The sequence below is a fragment of the Leptinotarsa decemlineata genome, unplaced genomic scaffold (assembly GCF_025532065.1).
Source record: "Leptinotarsa decemlineata unplaced genomic scaffold, Ldec_3_MD MMD2_P_RNA_scaffold_11, whole genome shotgun sequence".
NCBI lineage: Eukaryota > Metazoa > Arthropoda > Insecta > Coleoptera > Chrysomelidae > Leptinotarsa > Leptinotarsa decemlineata.
Window position 1 is genome coordinate 2,201,974 of NW_027412525.1, and position 17,841 is coordinate 2,219,814.

The window sequence follows — 17,841 nt, forward strand, 5'->3', positions numbered from 1 at the left end:
AAGTCAGAAACAGACGTGTAATTGAAAATTTCAAAGAATACGTCAATTTTATTTCTAGGGGGACTAATTCTGATATGGAAATCATACCCGAAACTTCACCCCCTGCGGGGTTCTAGTGATACATCATTTGAAAAGTCTTTTGTTTCTCCATTACCTCTGTGATTTTTATTGAAATTAGTTGATTCGTTATTGAGAAATCAAATGTTGAACGTTTTATTTAAGAAAAAACAGAAAATTCGCTTCATGAGGAAATCAACAACAAATAATATCAGTGCAAATAAAATCAACGGATGAATTGTTCAAAATGACCTCCACCTAGTTCCATATAATAATACAGTCTACCCTCGAAAGCGTTCCTTACATTATTCAAGATGTCCGGAGTCAGCAATCAGTATTCCCGAACAATTCTCTGTCGCAGGTCTTCTAGATTTGAAGGCTTAGTAGAGTACACTTCCGACTTCAGGTGTTCCCACAGAAAGAAGTCCATCAGTGTGAGATCAGGTGATCTAGCTAGCGACTCCACTGAACCCCTTCTGCCGATCCAACGCATTAGAAAACGTTCGTCCAAAAACTGTCTTATCCGAACAACAAAATGTGGGGATGCACCATCCTGCTGGAATGTTATTTCATTTTCTACTAAATTGTCATTTTTCAAATTTGTGTAATCATAGGATCTACACAGTCGTGTGATAGATTAAGGTATATGTCTCCATTGAGATTACCTTCAATGAAGAATGATCCAACAATATGAATACCAAGAATGCCAGCCCAGACATTTAATTTTTGTGAATGTGTTTCCATCACCAAATGAAGATTTACATCGCTCCAGTAACGACAATTATGTGTATTCACTTCACCATTCAACATGAAAGAACTTTGGCCTGAAAATCATGTATTGTATAATAGGTTTGGGTTATTGGTCAATTTCTCGCTGAACACCTCACAAAACTGAATTCGACGATCAGGATCATCTTCGTTTAATTCCTGATCTAGCCTTATTTTGAAAGGATGGAATTTGTAGGCTTTCAAAATTTGAAAGACACTAGTAGTTGATATACCAGATGCTACAGCTACTTGTCTGATTGATTGTCGATTATCCATTTGTAGATGTCCTGAAACTTCAACACCGTCATTTCTAACAGGACGGGATACTTCATGTCTTCTGTTGTGAACAGAACCTGAAGTTCGAAACTTATATCCATTAACTGTTTTCGTATTTATGGCTCACGTTGTGGTCTGGATGATTCGTATTATAAATTCTTGAAGCAGCTTTAGCACATTCATTATTTCGATAATAGATTACAATAATTTCTATTCTTTTTTCAGTAGAATAAACCGTGTTGAATCATAGTGAACAAGGATGACTGAATAATAATTCGTGAAGAAGTGACAGTGGCCAACTATCTACTTTTTGTTCTGCGGCAACTAGATTCATCAAAAATTACCAGTGCAGAAAAAACTAACAGTGTCGTTCATTTCAAAACGTTAACCACTAATTAAATAAATTCTACAAATCTAGAAGACCTGCGACAGAGAATTGTTCGAGAATGCCGATTTCTGACTCCGGACATCTTCAATAATGTAAGGAACGCTTTCGAAAGTAGACTGTATTATTGTATGGAACTAGAAGGAGGTCATTTTGAACACTTCATCCGTTGACAAAATGGTTTGGAATTCATGGCTGACATTTTCAATGTCATTGCTTTTCGAGTTTGAAAGCCGTGAATTTTTGGAATTTCTTCCTGACGTTTCGCTGGTGCGAGTGGCTAGCTTCTTCAGAGGTTTAACCATCATGGCTTGCTGTCCGATGATAGTCATCGAGTCATCTCATTTCACCGAGTTCGGCAGATGTCAAAATATTTAGTACATGTGAGATAACTGATTTTTTCCATAGGCTCGATATGACACTATTTAACTTATTCGGAGATAAATGAAAACTCAGATTCTCAATTCTTCTAATACTACCAATTTTAAATTATTTTGCAAAATATTGCGATCGAAGAAGACTAGAACTTAAGTTGTATATATCTGTTTCTCAATATGCTGATAATTTAGGCCACATCTCAAGTTTACACTTTCGCGCCCTAGATATTCATTGCGTGGTAATCAAACAATGAGATATTAACCTTCGTTTTTGAAATTTCGGTAACCGGAAACTCAGTTTCAATACTCGAACGGCCAATATAGAAATGAATCTATTAGGAATTCCGTGACCACCAACTGAGTCATGACATGTGTATGAAACCTTGGATATATATTTTATTTTTTTTTAATTTACGCGTTATGAAAGTTTGGTGTTGACCTTGGATTCATCTTTGATATTCGACAGAATTAGATAGGATTGCATGTGTTTCGTATTACATAATGTTCAATGTAGTTAAAAAAAACTTGTAAGAAGGATCTTGATATACTGGATGGTAATCAATCCAGGTTTTTTAGAAATGAGAGAACGACAACTATTTCGGAAAATACATTTTGATGTAAGCGGTGGCAAACTTACATTCCAGAACTTGGTTTTATATGTAGGTGGAATTGAAAAATATATTAGAGAAGGACAGAAAAAATTACTAACAAGGGACATTTTTTCAGTGGTTTTGGTCATATCTGGTGGAAACTTCTATGTCGAATATTGAACTGGAAGGATAATACAGTTTTACAAAATTCATCTATGAATATACAGGCCGTTATTTTTAGCTGGTCATACTATTGCTATCTCGGAAACGGTAAGACCTACATGGTCGGTTGAATTGGACAAAAGTTTTCCATTTCTGGGACTAGAATAATCTATTCTCAGATCCAGGATATCAATGGTTCTTTTTGAAATATTCGACAAAAACTAGATTTGTTGAATTTTTTTTTGCTCTGCTATCTCCATATCGAAAGATATAAAAATGTCCAGGGAACTGTCGAGAGTGTTCTTTATATTCTTTCTAATCTAATCTGAACCAATTTTCGATGCAACGTTTCGTTCATTATATATTCAGTCAAGACCCCAAGATTCTGAGAAAGCAAATCTTCTATCCGTTCATGAAGTCTTGGAGAGAACACGAAAAACGTCATATAAAAGTTCAAAGCTTCTCCGCCACATCTATTTGGATTACCAAAAAAACATAAAGAGAATGTTCCACTTAGACCTATCGTCAATACGATAGGTTCGCCAAATTATGAGTTGGCCAATACTCCATAGCAAAAATATTTATGGGTTTCTAATAGGATCTTCCAGGATTGGCTCAATCCAAGGCGTTTATTTACCCTTCAAGCTTGATATCAAACAGTTGTTGGATTATAGTGAGGATGAACTACGATGTCTAACAGGCCTTCTCACAGCTCACTGTCATTCGAATCATCATATGCAGAGACTCAGACTGTCAGAAGACAGTGTGTGTGTGTTCTGACAGTCTGTTTGGAAAATGATGAAACAGCATAGCACATACTTTGTGCCTGCCTTGCTGGGGACCGAATTAAGTTTTTAGAGTTTGGTAGAGCCGTACTCTTACCATCTGACCTGAAAAACCACTCACCATACAAACTAATCAGCATTGTTGAGAAGCTGGGTTTATTTGGTCGAGTGTGAATAAACCCTTACGGGTTGCGGTATAGAGGGTCTTATAGACCCATTTATTTACCTAACTTAACCCTACACCAGCCAATCATAGGAATACAGAGTCATTTATTAAGGACACGGGACACTTCATCGAGAAGAGTTGAGGTATGAAGTTGGGTCTTTGAGACATACTAGTGAGCATATACACGCTGGTTCCGATCAAGAACACGATACGGCTAATTGGCGGAGTATTCCTAGCCGATATAACCCCCTCTTTGCTCATCATCAACTTATTTCCAGTGTGATGGTACTTTTTACGAACAAACGGATGGTAACTCGATGAGCAGTCCATTCAGTCCAGTGGTAGCAAACTTTTTCATGAACAATTTCGAACAACGGGCCTCAGACTCTTCCTGAGGAAGTTATTCACCTGATAAATGCTTCCAAACGGAATCAGTACAGTGAAGGAGAATTCGAGCTTGCTTTACGATCCATGAGGGAGACGCCAAAGTAACCTCAGCTAGACTGGTGGAGAGAAAAACTTTCTTCGCTATGTTAAAAATGTTACAGACCGGATTGGGGGAATGTAAGAGAAACACGACGTGAAACCAATACGAGTATTTAGGCCAACAAAAACTATCAGTCAAACTCCAAGGTCAGCAAAGGACCACAGAGAACCATTAGCAACACCCCGGGTACACCGGATTCCTTATAGCTACAAGTCGGTCTACATTGGAATCACGAAAAGAAGTGTGGGTACCTACCTCTCTAAACACAAGAGAGAAATTGTCGACCCGGACAAATCAACAAATCAGCTGTAGAATCGAGAGTATATGGAGAGGCACTACGACCTTACCACATCTGTCTGTTGAAATCTGTTTTTTCGTCAACCAGCTGTCGCTCCCCTACGAACGACAACTCTGAAATGTCGAAACTTGTGCGAGCTAAGGGCTAACGAAGTCTCATCTTTCAACATGTTATTGCTAAGACGGGTTGGACGATAGGAAGTGAAAATCGATCGTCCGGCTTGCGGCTTGAACCACCGGTCCGCACAGCGGTTAACTGAATGAGTTGAGCAAACTACCCCCCGTTAACACACCAGGCTACCTTTGATAATGTATACCGCAGTAGTAGACGAAACGTCAGGCATCAGAACCTGCAGGCTACGGTCAAAAAACCAGTGAATATGAAACAGTATTGAAAGTTCATTTGCCTTTTTTTTTAGGTACTCGAAATGGAAGCGGTAGAGCCAAAAAACGAAATACGACAATTCTAGTTTTTGGCGAATATTACAAAAATTACTACTGATATTCTCGATCTGAAAAAAAACATTCTAGTTCCCCAAAATTGGAAACTTTCATCCAATTCAACCGACCTTGTAGCTCTTTTCCGAGATGACAATAGTGGGATCAGTTATAAAATAAACGGATTTTTACTGGCGGTTGGTAGCCGAGCGGTTCGATGCGGGTGCTTTGTTCACTCACTCGAATTGACTGCCGTGTTGGTCGGTTGTTCTATCCCTAGTCTGAACGATCGATTTTCACTTGCTATCGTCTAACCCACATCAGGAATCACATGTTAAAAGGTAGGACCTCGTTAATCCTTAGCTCGCACAAGTTTCGTCTTCTGAGGGTTGTCGTTCGTAGGGGTGCGATAGCTGGTTAACGGAAAAACATATTTTAAACAGATTTAGACAGATATGTATATAGATCATCCACAGAATTTTCATTCGAATAAATGAGGTTGAATTAGAAAAAAAAATCGCATTGTGACGTTGGGAAATTCAGAAAATTTCAGTTATTTCAGAATGTAAATTTATTTATACTGAACAACAAACAGAATGGTTTTCACTTACATGATGCACATTTTTTTTAAGTTCCTTACATATCCATTACATTACATTACATTACTTTACGTTACGTTACGTTACGGTACATTACATTACATCATCATGCTACAAGAAATGTAGATATGTTCATACAGCCTCGATACAAACTCACAAGGTCTATTAAAAATTAATTGAATATCAATATCTACAATCGTCTTCTTATTCGTTCAAAGTGCTCAAACAAAGCTCCTTCAAAAACAGAGTCAGAACTATTCTCCTGGAAAACTGTTTTTATAGTACTCAGGATTATTTAAGTACTTAAATTATGCCGATTGGCGTTGAACTTGGTCATTATTACGCTTTGGTCAAAGAAGAAACAGACTGGTTTAAGTTTGACGATATTCGTGTCACGAAGTGTTCTGGCGATGCATTGAAGTTATTGGAGCCTGTGGAGACACCCTACATTTTGTTTTATAAGAGAGAGGACATTGTTAGATCAAGATTTCAAATGATGTGGTGCTGCAGGTTTTTCCGGGTTTTCCTGCAGCTGAAAAAGCAAATGCGCCACTGGAATCAATGAAGTCGCCCCGGAGCGCCAATTAATTTTTATTGTTGTTTTTATTTCATTTTTATCTTCGTTTTAATAACATCCTCAATTATTGTAATGTTCAAAATTATCTTTCATTTTATTCATAATTTATGATTCAATATTTTTAACTTGTGACTAGTTTTTTTTCTATTTATATTTTAAATGACTTGCAAAAAACTTTCAAGTGTAAAGTTGTCAAATAAATATATCTATCTATATCTATACTATTCATTGAGTACCATCGATACAGTTAAAATCGATATAAAATATAACAATATGAAACAATAAATAATGAAAGTATCTTAAAAAAATTCAGACACATTTGAGCATTCGAAGGAGTTGTCCCTCTGTAATACTGAATAAATCCAATTCACCGTTCCTCACCATTTTGTTAACGATTTCAAGGCATTGTTGAAGAGGAGACAAAATTTTTGAGACACGATATTGATTGTCTCTTCTTCTCAGTCTTACGTCAGGTACAATAAAATCAATAGTATAGAGAATTTCAGGCACTTTCAGTTTTCTAAGAATGTTAAAAACAAAAATCACTTCCGAGGACTCACGGCGGTCTTTCAATGGTTGCATATTAAATAATTGAAATTGGCTAGAATACGATATAAATAAAGTCCAGACATTGTGTTTGCTGAGAAAGAGTGTTCTCAATAATCGTTTCTGGACTTTTTCTATAGTATCAGAATATAAAAAGGTCTTTCTTTGAATTCCAAATGACACAACCATATTCCAGCTTAGAACGAACAATGGAGTTGAAGAGTAACAAACAAGTATCGTGTTTGAATTCACGGCTAGGTCTCAAGACAAAGCTCATTTTGCTATTACAGTCAGATACTAAGTATTCAATGTGCCTAAAGAAACTGAACACATGATCCCGAGATCTTTCATCTCATTGATTCTCTTTAAATTGGTTTGATTAATAAAATAGTCCTTGATTGTAGGTGACTTCTTCCATGTGAAACTCATTATTTTGCATTTAACTTCGTTGAGAGATAGATCAGATACTGAAAAGTAAGCAGAAAGATTATTTAGATCATCTTGAAGCATAGAAACTTTTTGCTTTCGATTCTTCTGAAAATCTTGAAATCATCGGCATATAGGAGAAATTGAGAATGTCCGATATATTGAGAAAAGTTATTAACAAATAACACGAAAAGGAGAGGTCCCAAAATCGAGCTCTGCGGTACTCCAGAAGTAGCGGTGAATTCGAACGAAGATTCGTTGTTGAACTATACGAACTGTATTCTGTTAAATAGATAGCAGTGAAAGAAATCAAGTATGTTGTTTGTGAAACCGAATGCTTTTAATTTCAGGATCAAAACCTCGCGGTTAATTCTGTCGAATCCCTTGGCCAAGTCTGTGTATATAACGTCTATTTGATAGCCATTTTTTATTCAATTCGTAACAAAGTTACCAAATGCGCATAAATTGGTAATGGTAGATTTATTACGAATAAAGCCAAGCTGTTGGTCGATTGTGATAATTATCACTGAGTCCACGTGATTTTGTTACATCAATGGAGTTGCCGCCCAAAAATGCTAACTCATACCAGGTGATTCTTTTTCCGGTGTATTGTACAGCTCAGAAAGTGTTTTGTTTTCAATTATTGTTTTAAATAATAACGGAATTAATTGACGTTTCCTGAATTTAAAGGAAGTCATTTGAACGAGCTCTAAAGGCTAACTTTTTCCTAATCCAACCTACTTTGTATATCTCGTGGTTTTAAATTCTCCAATGCTGGTCCTACTCATTTCAAACACAGCTTATAGGTTGGTCTCAGGTGCCTTGTAAAAAAAGGAGACATTCCTACTCTTTTCGTAAGTTTATTCGCCAATCCCTTTACTCGTTTGCTCCAATATCTACGATTTTCTGCAATACAGACACGAATTCCAAGTTTTTTATTTTCGTTTTTTTGTCATTGACAGAAGATTCAGCCGAGTTTTTCTTGGTTTTGTGAAAGAGAAATGAAAATATATTATATTTGGTGAAAACCTGACAAGAAAAAATCTGGTTAACCTTTCTTCATATATCAATTTTGAACTGGAGTATAATTCCTCCTATCAATTATGAATATATTTGGAATGGATACTCGAAATTACACATTGGAATTGAAAAAAAAACAAATATGCAAATACTTTCGAATGATTTAAAAAACCAAGACATGGTTTATCGTTTCAAAATAATTTATTATATTTGATAATATATTCGACAAAATATATTGATAAAAAAATATATTGAATAAAACTGATTTCTTTTATTTGCAGGAATAAAGTGAATAAAATATTCGATGAATTTTGTAGAACTATAAAGAATATCCCCAACATTCATTAAATAATGATATTTACGTATATCTGTCTGAACGCTTTTTGACTGAAATAATATTCTCTTTATAAACTGAAAAATTGTGTATGCTGAATGAAAACCATTTATTATCATTATTATTATTTGATACGCATTGAGTGTTGAGTATACCAATCACTTACTTCCATTTCAGTGTGGGACAAGCCCATTACTTTAATTACTGAATATTCCTTTTGGGAAATAATGAGATGTTTCTCAAGAAAGCTTTGAGAGTCATTGCAGAAGGTCAGGAATGCAGTGAAGCATTGTGCTAATAACATTTTCTCGAAAAAAACTACGATTACCGTATCATTCTATATAAGTACGAAACTTCATTTTCAATTGAAGTAATTAACTTACGAAGCACGGATTCATTTATTGTGTAAATGATGTAAGAACAGAACTCATCTTCATGAATGTAAATGTGAAGAATTATCTAAACTGATATTTGATTTGATTTTTTCTATAAGTTTGAAGCACATTTCTGACGAAAGTTATTGTGAACACACGTTCATAATTTTCATTAAGTCACAGTTACTATTTTAATGGGATAATAATAATAATAATAATAATATACTTTATTCTTATTGAAAATAAATGTTGTGGACAAAGCTTGTGAAAAATAAATGTAAGTATAGAAATATAAAATGTGAATATAAAAACTAAAAAAAAGTAAAGTTAGAACACACACTATAGTCCAACGTCGAAATTTTGTATCAACATGGTTGCGTACAGATTTGTTTAAAAATATTATGTTTGAAAATATAATAGAAATATGAACATATTTACTTATATATAATAGTACATAAGTAAACACACCCATTGCACCAGATAATTGAACATTTATATTCAAAGAAGACTATAAACAAAAATCTTATACAACCTCAATTGAAATATGCACATTTTGTCACGTAAATTTATGATTATAGAATTCTTGCAAACATTTTGTTGGTCAAATTTGCTTATCTTATCTCTGAGGGCAAGTGATTTAACATCTTGACCCCATTGTAATGAATGAAACTCCTGACCAAATTTGTTAAAGGAATTGGCAATTTCAACGCAGTGGAACGGGTGCTATAAGAACGGCATGAAGCCTCAAATAGAGACATATTTTTTTAAATGAGGCAAACCGATTCCCAAATGAACAAAGCAATCACTGTTAAAATCTTTTGCTCAACGAATTTGTGTCTGCATGAATCACGAGGTTTATTCCTACACATATACCTGATAACCCATTTCGGCAGTACTAATACAGACAGAAGTGCTGATGAATTGCATACTTCCCAAAACGGTATTTCATAACGTAGGTGGGATTCAACGATGGCGTAATACACCGTTCTTGCATTTTTGATTCCTAAATTTATTGAAGTTACATTTACTGCATAACATCCAGAACAAATTTTACTTCAAGTTGTTTGATATGTTCAATAAATTTGAGCTTATTCTCAATGTGAATACCTAGAAATTTAGATTGAGTCTCGTTCTTGATCACTAGCACATCTGAATAATAAAATGTTTGTTTTAATGATATTGAAGGATAGCAAATTAGTATCACACCACTCCTTGATTCTTTTCATATCAGTAGATATTGCATTGTGTAAATCATTTGAGTTTTTATTGTTCCTTTTCGCCCTTTCCGCTGTCACCAGCGAAAAAGGTTAAATTTCCAGAAATGCTCAAATTTGCAATGTCATTGACATATAATAAGAATAAGATGGGTCCTAAAACTCATCCTTGTGGAACACCACACCAAATTTGCCTTCTTTTTTTTCTGAAAGTCCTGTTGTTCTTACCATTTGATTCCTTCCTGGAAGGTAAGATTCAAACGATTTGAGCGATTTCTCTGCAGCCGTATTGGTGAATTTTTCTTAGCAAAATCTTATGATCAACGCAATCAAACGCCTTAGAAAGATTACAGCTGCTACTTTACCAGAATTAAACTTCGAATAAATATCATAAAGAAATGAAAAGATGACATCGTGCGTATTTTTATTGCTTTGAAAACCAAACTGGCTTTCACTTAAAATATTGTGGTGTTGTAGGATATATAATTGAGGTGGACATCAATTGTCTTTTCAGTTTCACATTCAAAGGAAAAAGTGATTGAAAAAATGAACCAACTCCTAAAAGATAACTCAAAATTATGAAATTATTTTTTATACAATGTGGTTTATTGAATTTGCAACAAATGGGAACTTGTTGAAGAAATGCATTATCGAAATTTGAATACCGTCGAAAGTTATTGCATGTTCTTTAACTATACTGAATGCATTCAGAAGGACTTCAATCCGAACAATATACAGAGCAGGTGAAAATATATTAAATTCATTCAAGAATAAAGAATATTCGGTTCAAAAAATACAACAAGATGTTATTCAGGAAAAAATAGATTTTCAATCTCATGCAAATTAAATTGTTATCCTGGCAAAGACCACGTTGGGAAAACTAGACCTTAATATCCTACAAAGAACTCTGGACAACGTTCATAATTGGTGTCTGAGAAAGCAGATTTCTGTAAACCCCAACAAAACAGCGATAGTATCTTTCACCAGGACGAGGAATCTGGATGATTTAACTCCGCCTTGGAGTGTATCTCCAACCTTGAAAGCGATAGTACAGACCTCTGAACATGCCCGCAACTCACGCCAGGGAAACTTCAGGAATACGTTTCAACTCTATGACGGCCATGAACCCGAAACCACAAACGGTTTGAGATGGTAGCAAAAATCTAAATTTTAACAATCAACTCCACGTTCTTTCAATAGTACGGAAGTAAAATATATTGGTATTATTATCCTTGATAAAAAAACTTATATGAAACGCTCACCTTGGAAAATGTTTTACATAAAGCCACACTGTTTCTTTGGACATATCGAAAGATTTGTGGAAAATATCAGGGCTTACGTTAGGTTGAATCAAAAGTTAGTGGGTCTATTCGACCCTCCACCGCAACCCGCAAGGGTTTATTGTGGCTCACACCTATTCACACTCGACCGAATAATCCCAGCTTCTTTACGAAGCCGATTAGTTTGTATGCTAAGTAGTCTTACAGGTCAGATGTTAGAGTACGGCTCTACCAAACTCTAAAAACCTGATTCGCAGCGGAGCAGGCACAAAGTCTGTGCTCTGCTGTTTCATCATGTTTCAAACAGAGGCGACACACACTGTCTTTCGACAGTCCGAGTCTCTGCGTATGCTGATTCAAATGACAGTGACCTATGAGAAGGCCTGCTAGACATTGTAGTTCATCCCTACTGTAGTACATAAACTGTTTGGTATCAAGCTTCGAAAGGTGAATAAACGCCTTGGAGTGAGCCAATCATGTAAGATTCTGCCAGGAGTCCATAAATATGCTTGCCATGTAGGTGTTCAATGTTTGTTTGCCAAAGCCTAAAGCGATGGCAATGACAGGATCTAGTCCGATGAAGCTTCTTGCAGCAACTCCTTTGCAAGGGAGTCAGCAGCTTAGGGCTTAGGGGCCAAACAAATCTATTGGATTGATGTGATGATTGTCAAACCGTGATTATTTGCTATTTTCGAATAATAAACTTAAACAGCGAATATTCTGCCACCAGCCGTAGAAGCTTAGGAAATATTTTCACTTCTCATTATTTCAACACATATTTTATTTGTGTTTCAAACCGCGCCAAAGATAAAAATTATATTAAAGAAACGTGACTAAAACGGAAGCCATAATTATGTGTTCAAATATGTACTTACACCTAACTAGTAATGAACATACTTCACGAAAACACTATACTTTTTCTATGACTCGTGACAGGAATATTTCAATATCCATAATGAGATACATAATGAGAAGCAGCCTAAAACAGATTTGAAAAGTATTCCCTATTTTTGTCGAATTATTCAAGGAAAATTGTTTACTATATATGGGACTTGAACCTAGGAACACTTCAACAACTACTCCAAAAAAAACTAAGCAATACAGTTTATACATGATTTTCACAATAAAAGGGTTTTACAAAAACCGCGACACGTGTTTCGCTATACAATAGCTTCCTCAAGCATAAACTGAGAATTACTTCTGAATTACAACCAATTTATACACTAATAATGCACTGTTTGGAACCTTTAGTGTAGTAATGAATATTACTGGAGTTTTTTCCCAACACCAAATCGTTATTTTTAGCACCTCGACACGTGTTTCGATCACCAAGTGATCATCTTCAAAGAGGAAGATTAAGACTAGAAACTGATGCGAGCTAACCCTATTTATGCTATAAAGGTTACCCATACAGGTAAACCATCCAGGCATACCAATCATACAGGTATACCAACCTAAATTTATTTTACAATTTTGCCTTATCTATTATTTTACAACATATGTTTATATAAAACAATTTTCAGCTATATAAAAATTAATTTCACAATATTGCCTATCCAAATTTATTTTTGCAATGTGTCCTTATGTAGTAATCAGTAAACACAACATTATTTTATTTTATTTTAACAAGCTATATAGTATGCTCTTTGGTATATGTCCGTCGTCGTTATTCATAATATTATTGTGTCTACTTATTTCTACACTCTCATAGGCATCTAGTTGCCTGTTGTTGTTAACTTGTTTAACTAATCTTAATGAACTGAAGTCTATGGAATGGTTTTGTTGCAAAATATGATAGTCGACTGCTGATTTTTCAGGTCTTCCATATTTTAAGTGTGCTATGTGTTCCTTATATCTTACTCTAATAGATCTTTTTGTCTGTTCATAATATTTTGCATCGCAGTCCTTACATTCAATTTCGTAAATTCCAGACTTTTCCGAATTCTCGACTTTGTCTTTTGGACTTTCCAAAAGGCTCTGTAGTGTATGACTTGTTTTAAAAACCACCTTCATACCTAGTTCCTTAAAAATCTTTCCAAAGTTACTCGTATATTGGTGGTATGGAACTGAGATGTATCTATCTTGGTTTTTGTCCTTTCTGAAAGTCGAGATTTCGTTCATTCTTAACCTAAACTTCTTTTTCCTTATTATGTCATCTACAATACCCCTCAAGAAACCGTTAGTGGCTGCTATTTCCTGTATTATACATCTTTCTTCTGTGAACCTATCATGTGTTAGAGGGAAAGTCAAAAGACGATGCACTAAAAAATTCAACCCAGCACGTTTGTGCTGTCCACAGTGATGTGAACTGTCAGGAATATACCTATAGGTGCTTGTTTCTTTTCTAAATATATCGTATTCTAATTCTAACCCTCCATATTGGCTCCTCATTACCAAAACGTCAAGAAATGGTAGTTGTCCCTCATTTTCTAGCTCATACGTGAATTTTATTGATGGACATCTATTATTCAAAATGGAAACAAAGTCGTCAATATTCGATTTTTTGGTATCGAATATCGCGAAAATATCATCCACATACCTTAGCCAAATCCTAGGAAAGTACTTCGACTTTTCTTTTCAAGGAACTAGGAACTAGGAATGAATTGGTTAATTTAAAGTTTTCTCCCAAACACATTTGAATTTGCTCATATGTGATGGACTTCTAAAGTAGTGAGTTATAAAAGTTATAAAAGACGGTCACACGAATGGCTTTTCTCATTAGTCATATAAAAAAACAAGTTATCATTTTCAAATGCAGGAAGCCTTGGTTCAATTTCAAATTACAAACGTATACCAAACAATAGTTTCATGAAATTGGTAAAAGAGAAAATTTGCATATGTTCAGAAATGCACTATGAATAATGTCAATACTAAACCTGATGTCCTATTTTTTACATTGTTACCTAATTTATATTCGTTATCAAATTCAAAATGAATCTTTCATACTTTATTTTTGAGCTAATTCGTAGAGTAAGGAGAAAATGTGTGTTTCATAAACAATTAATGAAACATTATTTCTATCACTGACGGAACTTTGAATGTTTGTACCGTTCTCTTACGTAATCGAATAACTTCTCAACAATATTTTATTTTCGAAACACCTGTTATACCTATAAATCTAGACGATCGAAAATTATTTTTGTGAAAGTGATAATGGAATTCTTTGAATTAATAAGATGTTAAAATCGAACTCTCTTGATACAGCGACAACCTACATTATGGATCTCAGTCTCGTCGCATGTTTATGCTTGACACGTTCAATCGCATATTTCTTCAAGTGAAGTGCTACACGATTGAGATATATTTCCATCCATACTATTATAATGACATCAATAATCCCAATTCGAATCAATTGTACTTTAACTATGCTATTTTACCGCAATGGTGAAAGAAATGACGATTCAGAATGTCAATATTATGACTAAAATACTGGAGAAATCTTGAAACGCGCAGAACTGAATGGAACTAATACAAATATCCCTCTTTGAATACAGCAAAGCCCCGACGCAATCTAAAAGAGGCTTCTAGTGGAAAACTCAAGATTCTTCAAGATACTTGTGGAAAAATTCTAAATATGAATTATTAATCTCAATATTCGTATGAGGATACCCATAATATATCAAAGTAGGTCGAAGAAAAAACGTTAATGAAATGAATGAAAAAACTTTTGTCTACTTACCACTAGTTGATTTTATTTATAAGACCGGTTTCGGGTTTGACCCCATTATCAAGTATAAAACTGAGATGTGGAGTTTGAACACTCGGATTTATCAGAAGTAAAGACAGGTATTTGAGAGACAGGTAGTTGGCAAACCAGCATGCCCACTTTAAAATTCACCACTGGAAATTCTAGGGGTTGTTAAACTTATAAATTCAAGAGAGGAGACCTACATAAATCAAGTTGCTCATTTAGGGGTATATATTTTTGGTTGATTTCATGGTTTTCAACAAATTCATTTTCTTCCCTTTATCACATATGTGTAGGATTTTGAGGTTATCTTTATTCATCTTGTGTCTTGATTCTTGAAGATGTTCGTACATTGTGGATTTTTTGTCCAAACGTGTTCACGCAGCCTTATTTCAAAATTTCTACCGGTCTGGCCTGTATGTTCTGCAGAGCATTCGCCACACTCTGTTCTATATATACCTGATTTTTTCATTATATCCCGTTTGGGTTTTGCATTTAACAGGGTTCTACCTAAATTATTATTACTGATGAAAGCTGTTGATATTTTGTGTTTGGAGAAATAATTTTGAATACTTTCTGAAGGTTTACCTACCTACTACACTTGACTCGGCAGTAGTTGTATAGTTTGTAGATGTTGAGTTTGAAACATCTTCCAGAGAGTGTCACTGTGTAAGGAAGGACATGTAGTGATGCTTTAGATATAATATTGAAATCGTAGACGTTTCTTATTCAATAATCCCAATTTTTGAGCCTATATGTTATTCTGTAATTCTATCTGATTTCGGTCATTCTAGTTGGTATTAAAACTCCAAGAAAATTGATTATTCCGCGTAGCAACAACAATCGAAATAAAAAATATCACAACCAAATATTGAATGATGAATGATGAAAAATGTCACTTGCATATTGTTCAATTTTGCATCTTCAACATGTTTTTTGCTAATAAGAATTACGTATCACTCAGAGATCTCATAATTATTATTTTTTCAGATTGTCCAAATTGCATAGATGATTCAATTGCAGCACCCAATAGATGGACCATGCCACTTTTGAAACTAGGAGAGAAACGATACTATCTGGGAATATTTTTCAAGGTAAGACTTTCTTTCAACATGAAAAGGTTTCAATTCATTCGTGATTTTTAAAAAGGTCATGCACTTCTCTGAATATAGTTGGATGGTTAAATAATTATTTCGGAATATGTCTCTTTGGCAGATAATTATTTTATTGGTCAATTGAAAAATATTTAGGAATACGTAATTGTTGACAAGTGTTTAATTAGTATTGAATAATTATTGTTTTATATTATCGAAACTTTCTAATCAACTGTAATAAACCAATTAAACAATTAATTTTTCCAAAAACTCGCATATGTTAATATTACAAGTGTAGGTTTCATATTCCGTATTGACATTTTTGTGGTAATCATTTTTTAAATTAGCAACTTTCACTGTTGAACATTACGAGGTCTGAAGAAATATCTAAGCGAACGCCAAATAAAATCCTACTAACACATATTCTCGAATAAAACAATCATCATTAGAAATTTTCATATGATTACTCGTCATCAAGTTTTTTTACTAACTCAATGTCATTGTAATTAAAACAATGTTAAGGCAACTTTGATTCAATACTCGTAATAATAATAATGATATTAATAATAATAATAATAGTTTATTAGTTCTTTAGATTATGTCTGGTATAACATAGATCAAGACAGTATAGTACATTAGCAGTTATGAAAAAAGATAAATTAATATTTAAAACATTTTTCACAAATGGTGGTCAATATAATTGATATAGTTATTGATGTAACTAAGTGCAAGAAAGCATGTAGAAGGACTCGGTATAATAGTAAACAGATTGCAGATCATACAAAAGAATATCTAAAAGCAATAAAAAACAAAGTGGTTTGATAAAATATAAAATATTAAAATATGCATACATACATGAAATATAAAATCAGATAAAATATGTGCCTCCCAGATACCCACTCATAGAGTAGATATTTTTTACTACTATTTTGAATTTATTCAAAGGAAGATCTTTGTAGCAGTTTGGTAGATGATTAAACAAGGGTATGTTGGGCAACGTTCTGTTTTTTGGAGACGGTGCCGGTGATTCGGCACTTCCAGGATTGCTACATTTCTTGTGTGATATCTACTGTTTCCCAGCGCTCTGAATATCTGTACAAATATATTCTTACAGTTTACTCTCTTGGCCACTCCAACGATATTTCTAACTGCTCTTTTCTGGAGTTTGAGTACCCTATCGGACTCTTGGGATACTCCCCATACTATGATTCCATATGTCATTAGTGACTGAAAGTGTGCCAAATATATTATCATCAATACAGATTTTTCGACGGTCTTCCTAAGTCGGTACAGGAGATAACACTTTGAGGCCAGTTTTTTTCACACTTCATTTATATGGGTAGTCCGTGTACAGCATTCATTCAGTGATAGATCTGCCGTTAGAATTTAGCAACAAGCTGTGATCAAGTTCATTATTTGAGTGTTCATGTGTTCATGTTCAAAACTAGATGAAGTTTACAATATTATTCTCATTCTGTAGGCCTCAATAGTATATTCCATTGCAATGGCTGTCTGTATTTTCTGATAATTGCATCGAGACAGTTTGAGGAAAATAATCACTGAGGTGATTGTTAATTATTCGGGCATCGGTTACCTAAGGGCCATCGTCATTAGCACATATGTTGTCCAAACATGACTTGCCCCTTGTTAGTTCCATGATTAAATTATAAATACAGTATAACTCAAGCAACTCTTTTAATGAAGTCAAGTTCACGGATTCCACAAGAACTTTCACATTAAAATCACAAAAAATCAATACCTTATGCTTATTAAACTTTTTGGTAATTGTTTGTAGTGCTTCCTCTTACTTTGTTGCAAAAATATCAAACATCAAGTGTTATTATAACACCAAGTGTTATAACACCAAGTGTTATAATAACACTTGGTGTTTTGTTTAATTT

At 34.3% G+C, this 17,841-nt stretch overlaps 1 protein-coding gene across 1 annotated transcript in view; it reads left to right on the forward strand.

Moving 5' to 3' along the window:
* The window catches only part of tfc (Brevican core protein triforce), a 223,880-nt gene that overhangs the window by 188,668 nt on the left and 17,371 nt on the right, over positions 1-17,841 (forward strand). Inside the window, exon 3 of the mRNA XM_074169420.1 lies at positions 15,837-15,940. Within this exon, the coding sequence (XP_074025521.1) occupies positions 15,837-15,940 (104 nt within the window). The remainder of the gene's footprint in view (positions 1-15,836; positions 15,941-17,841) is intronic.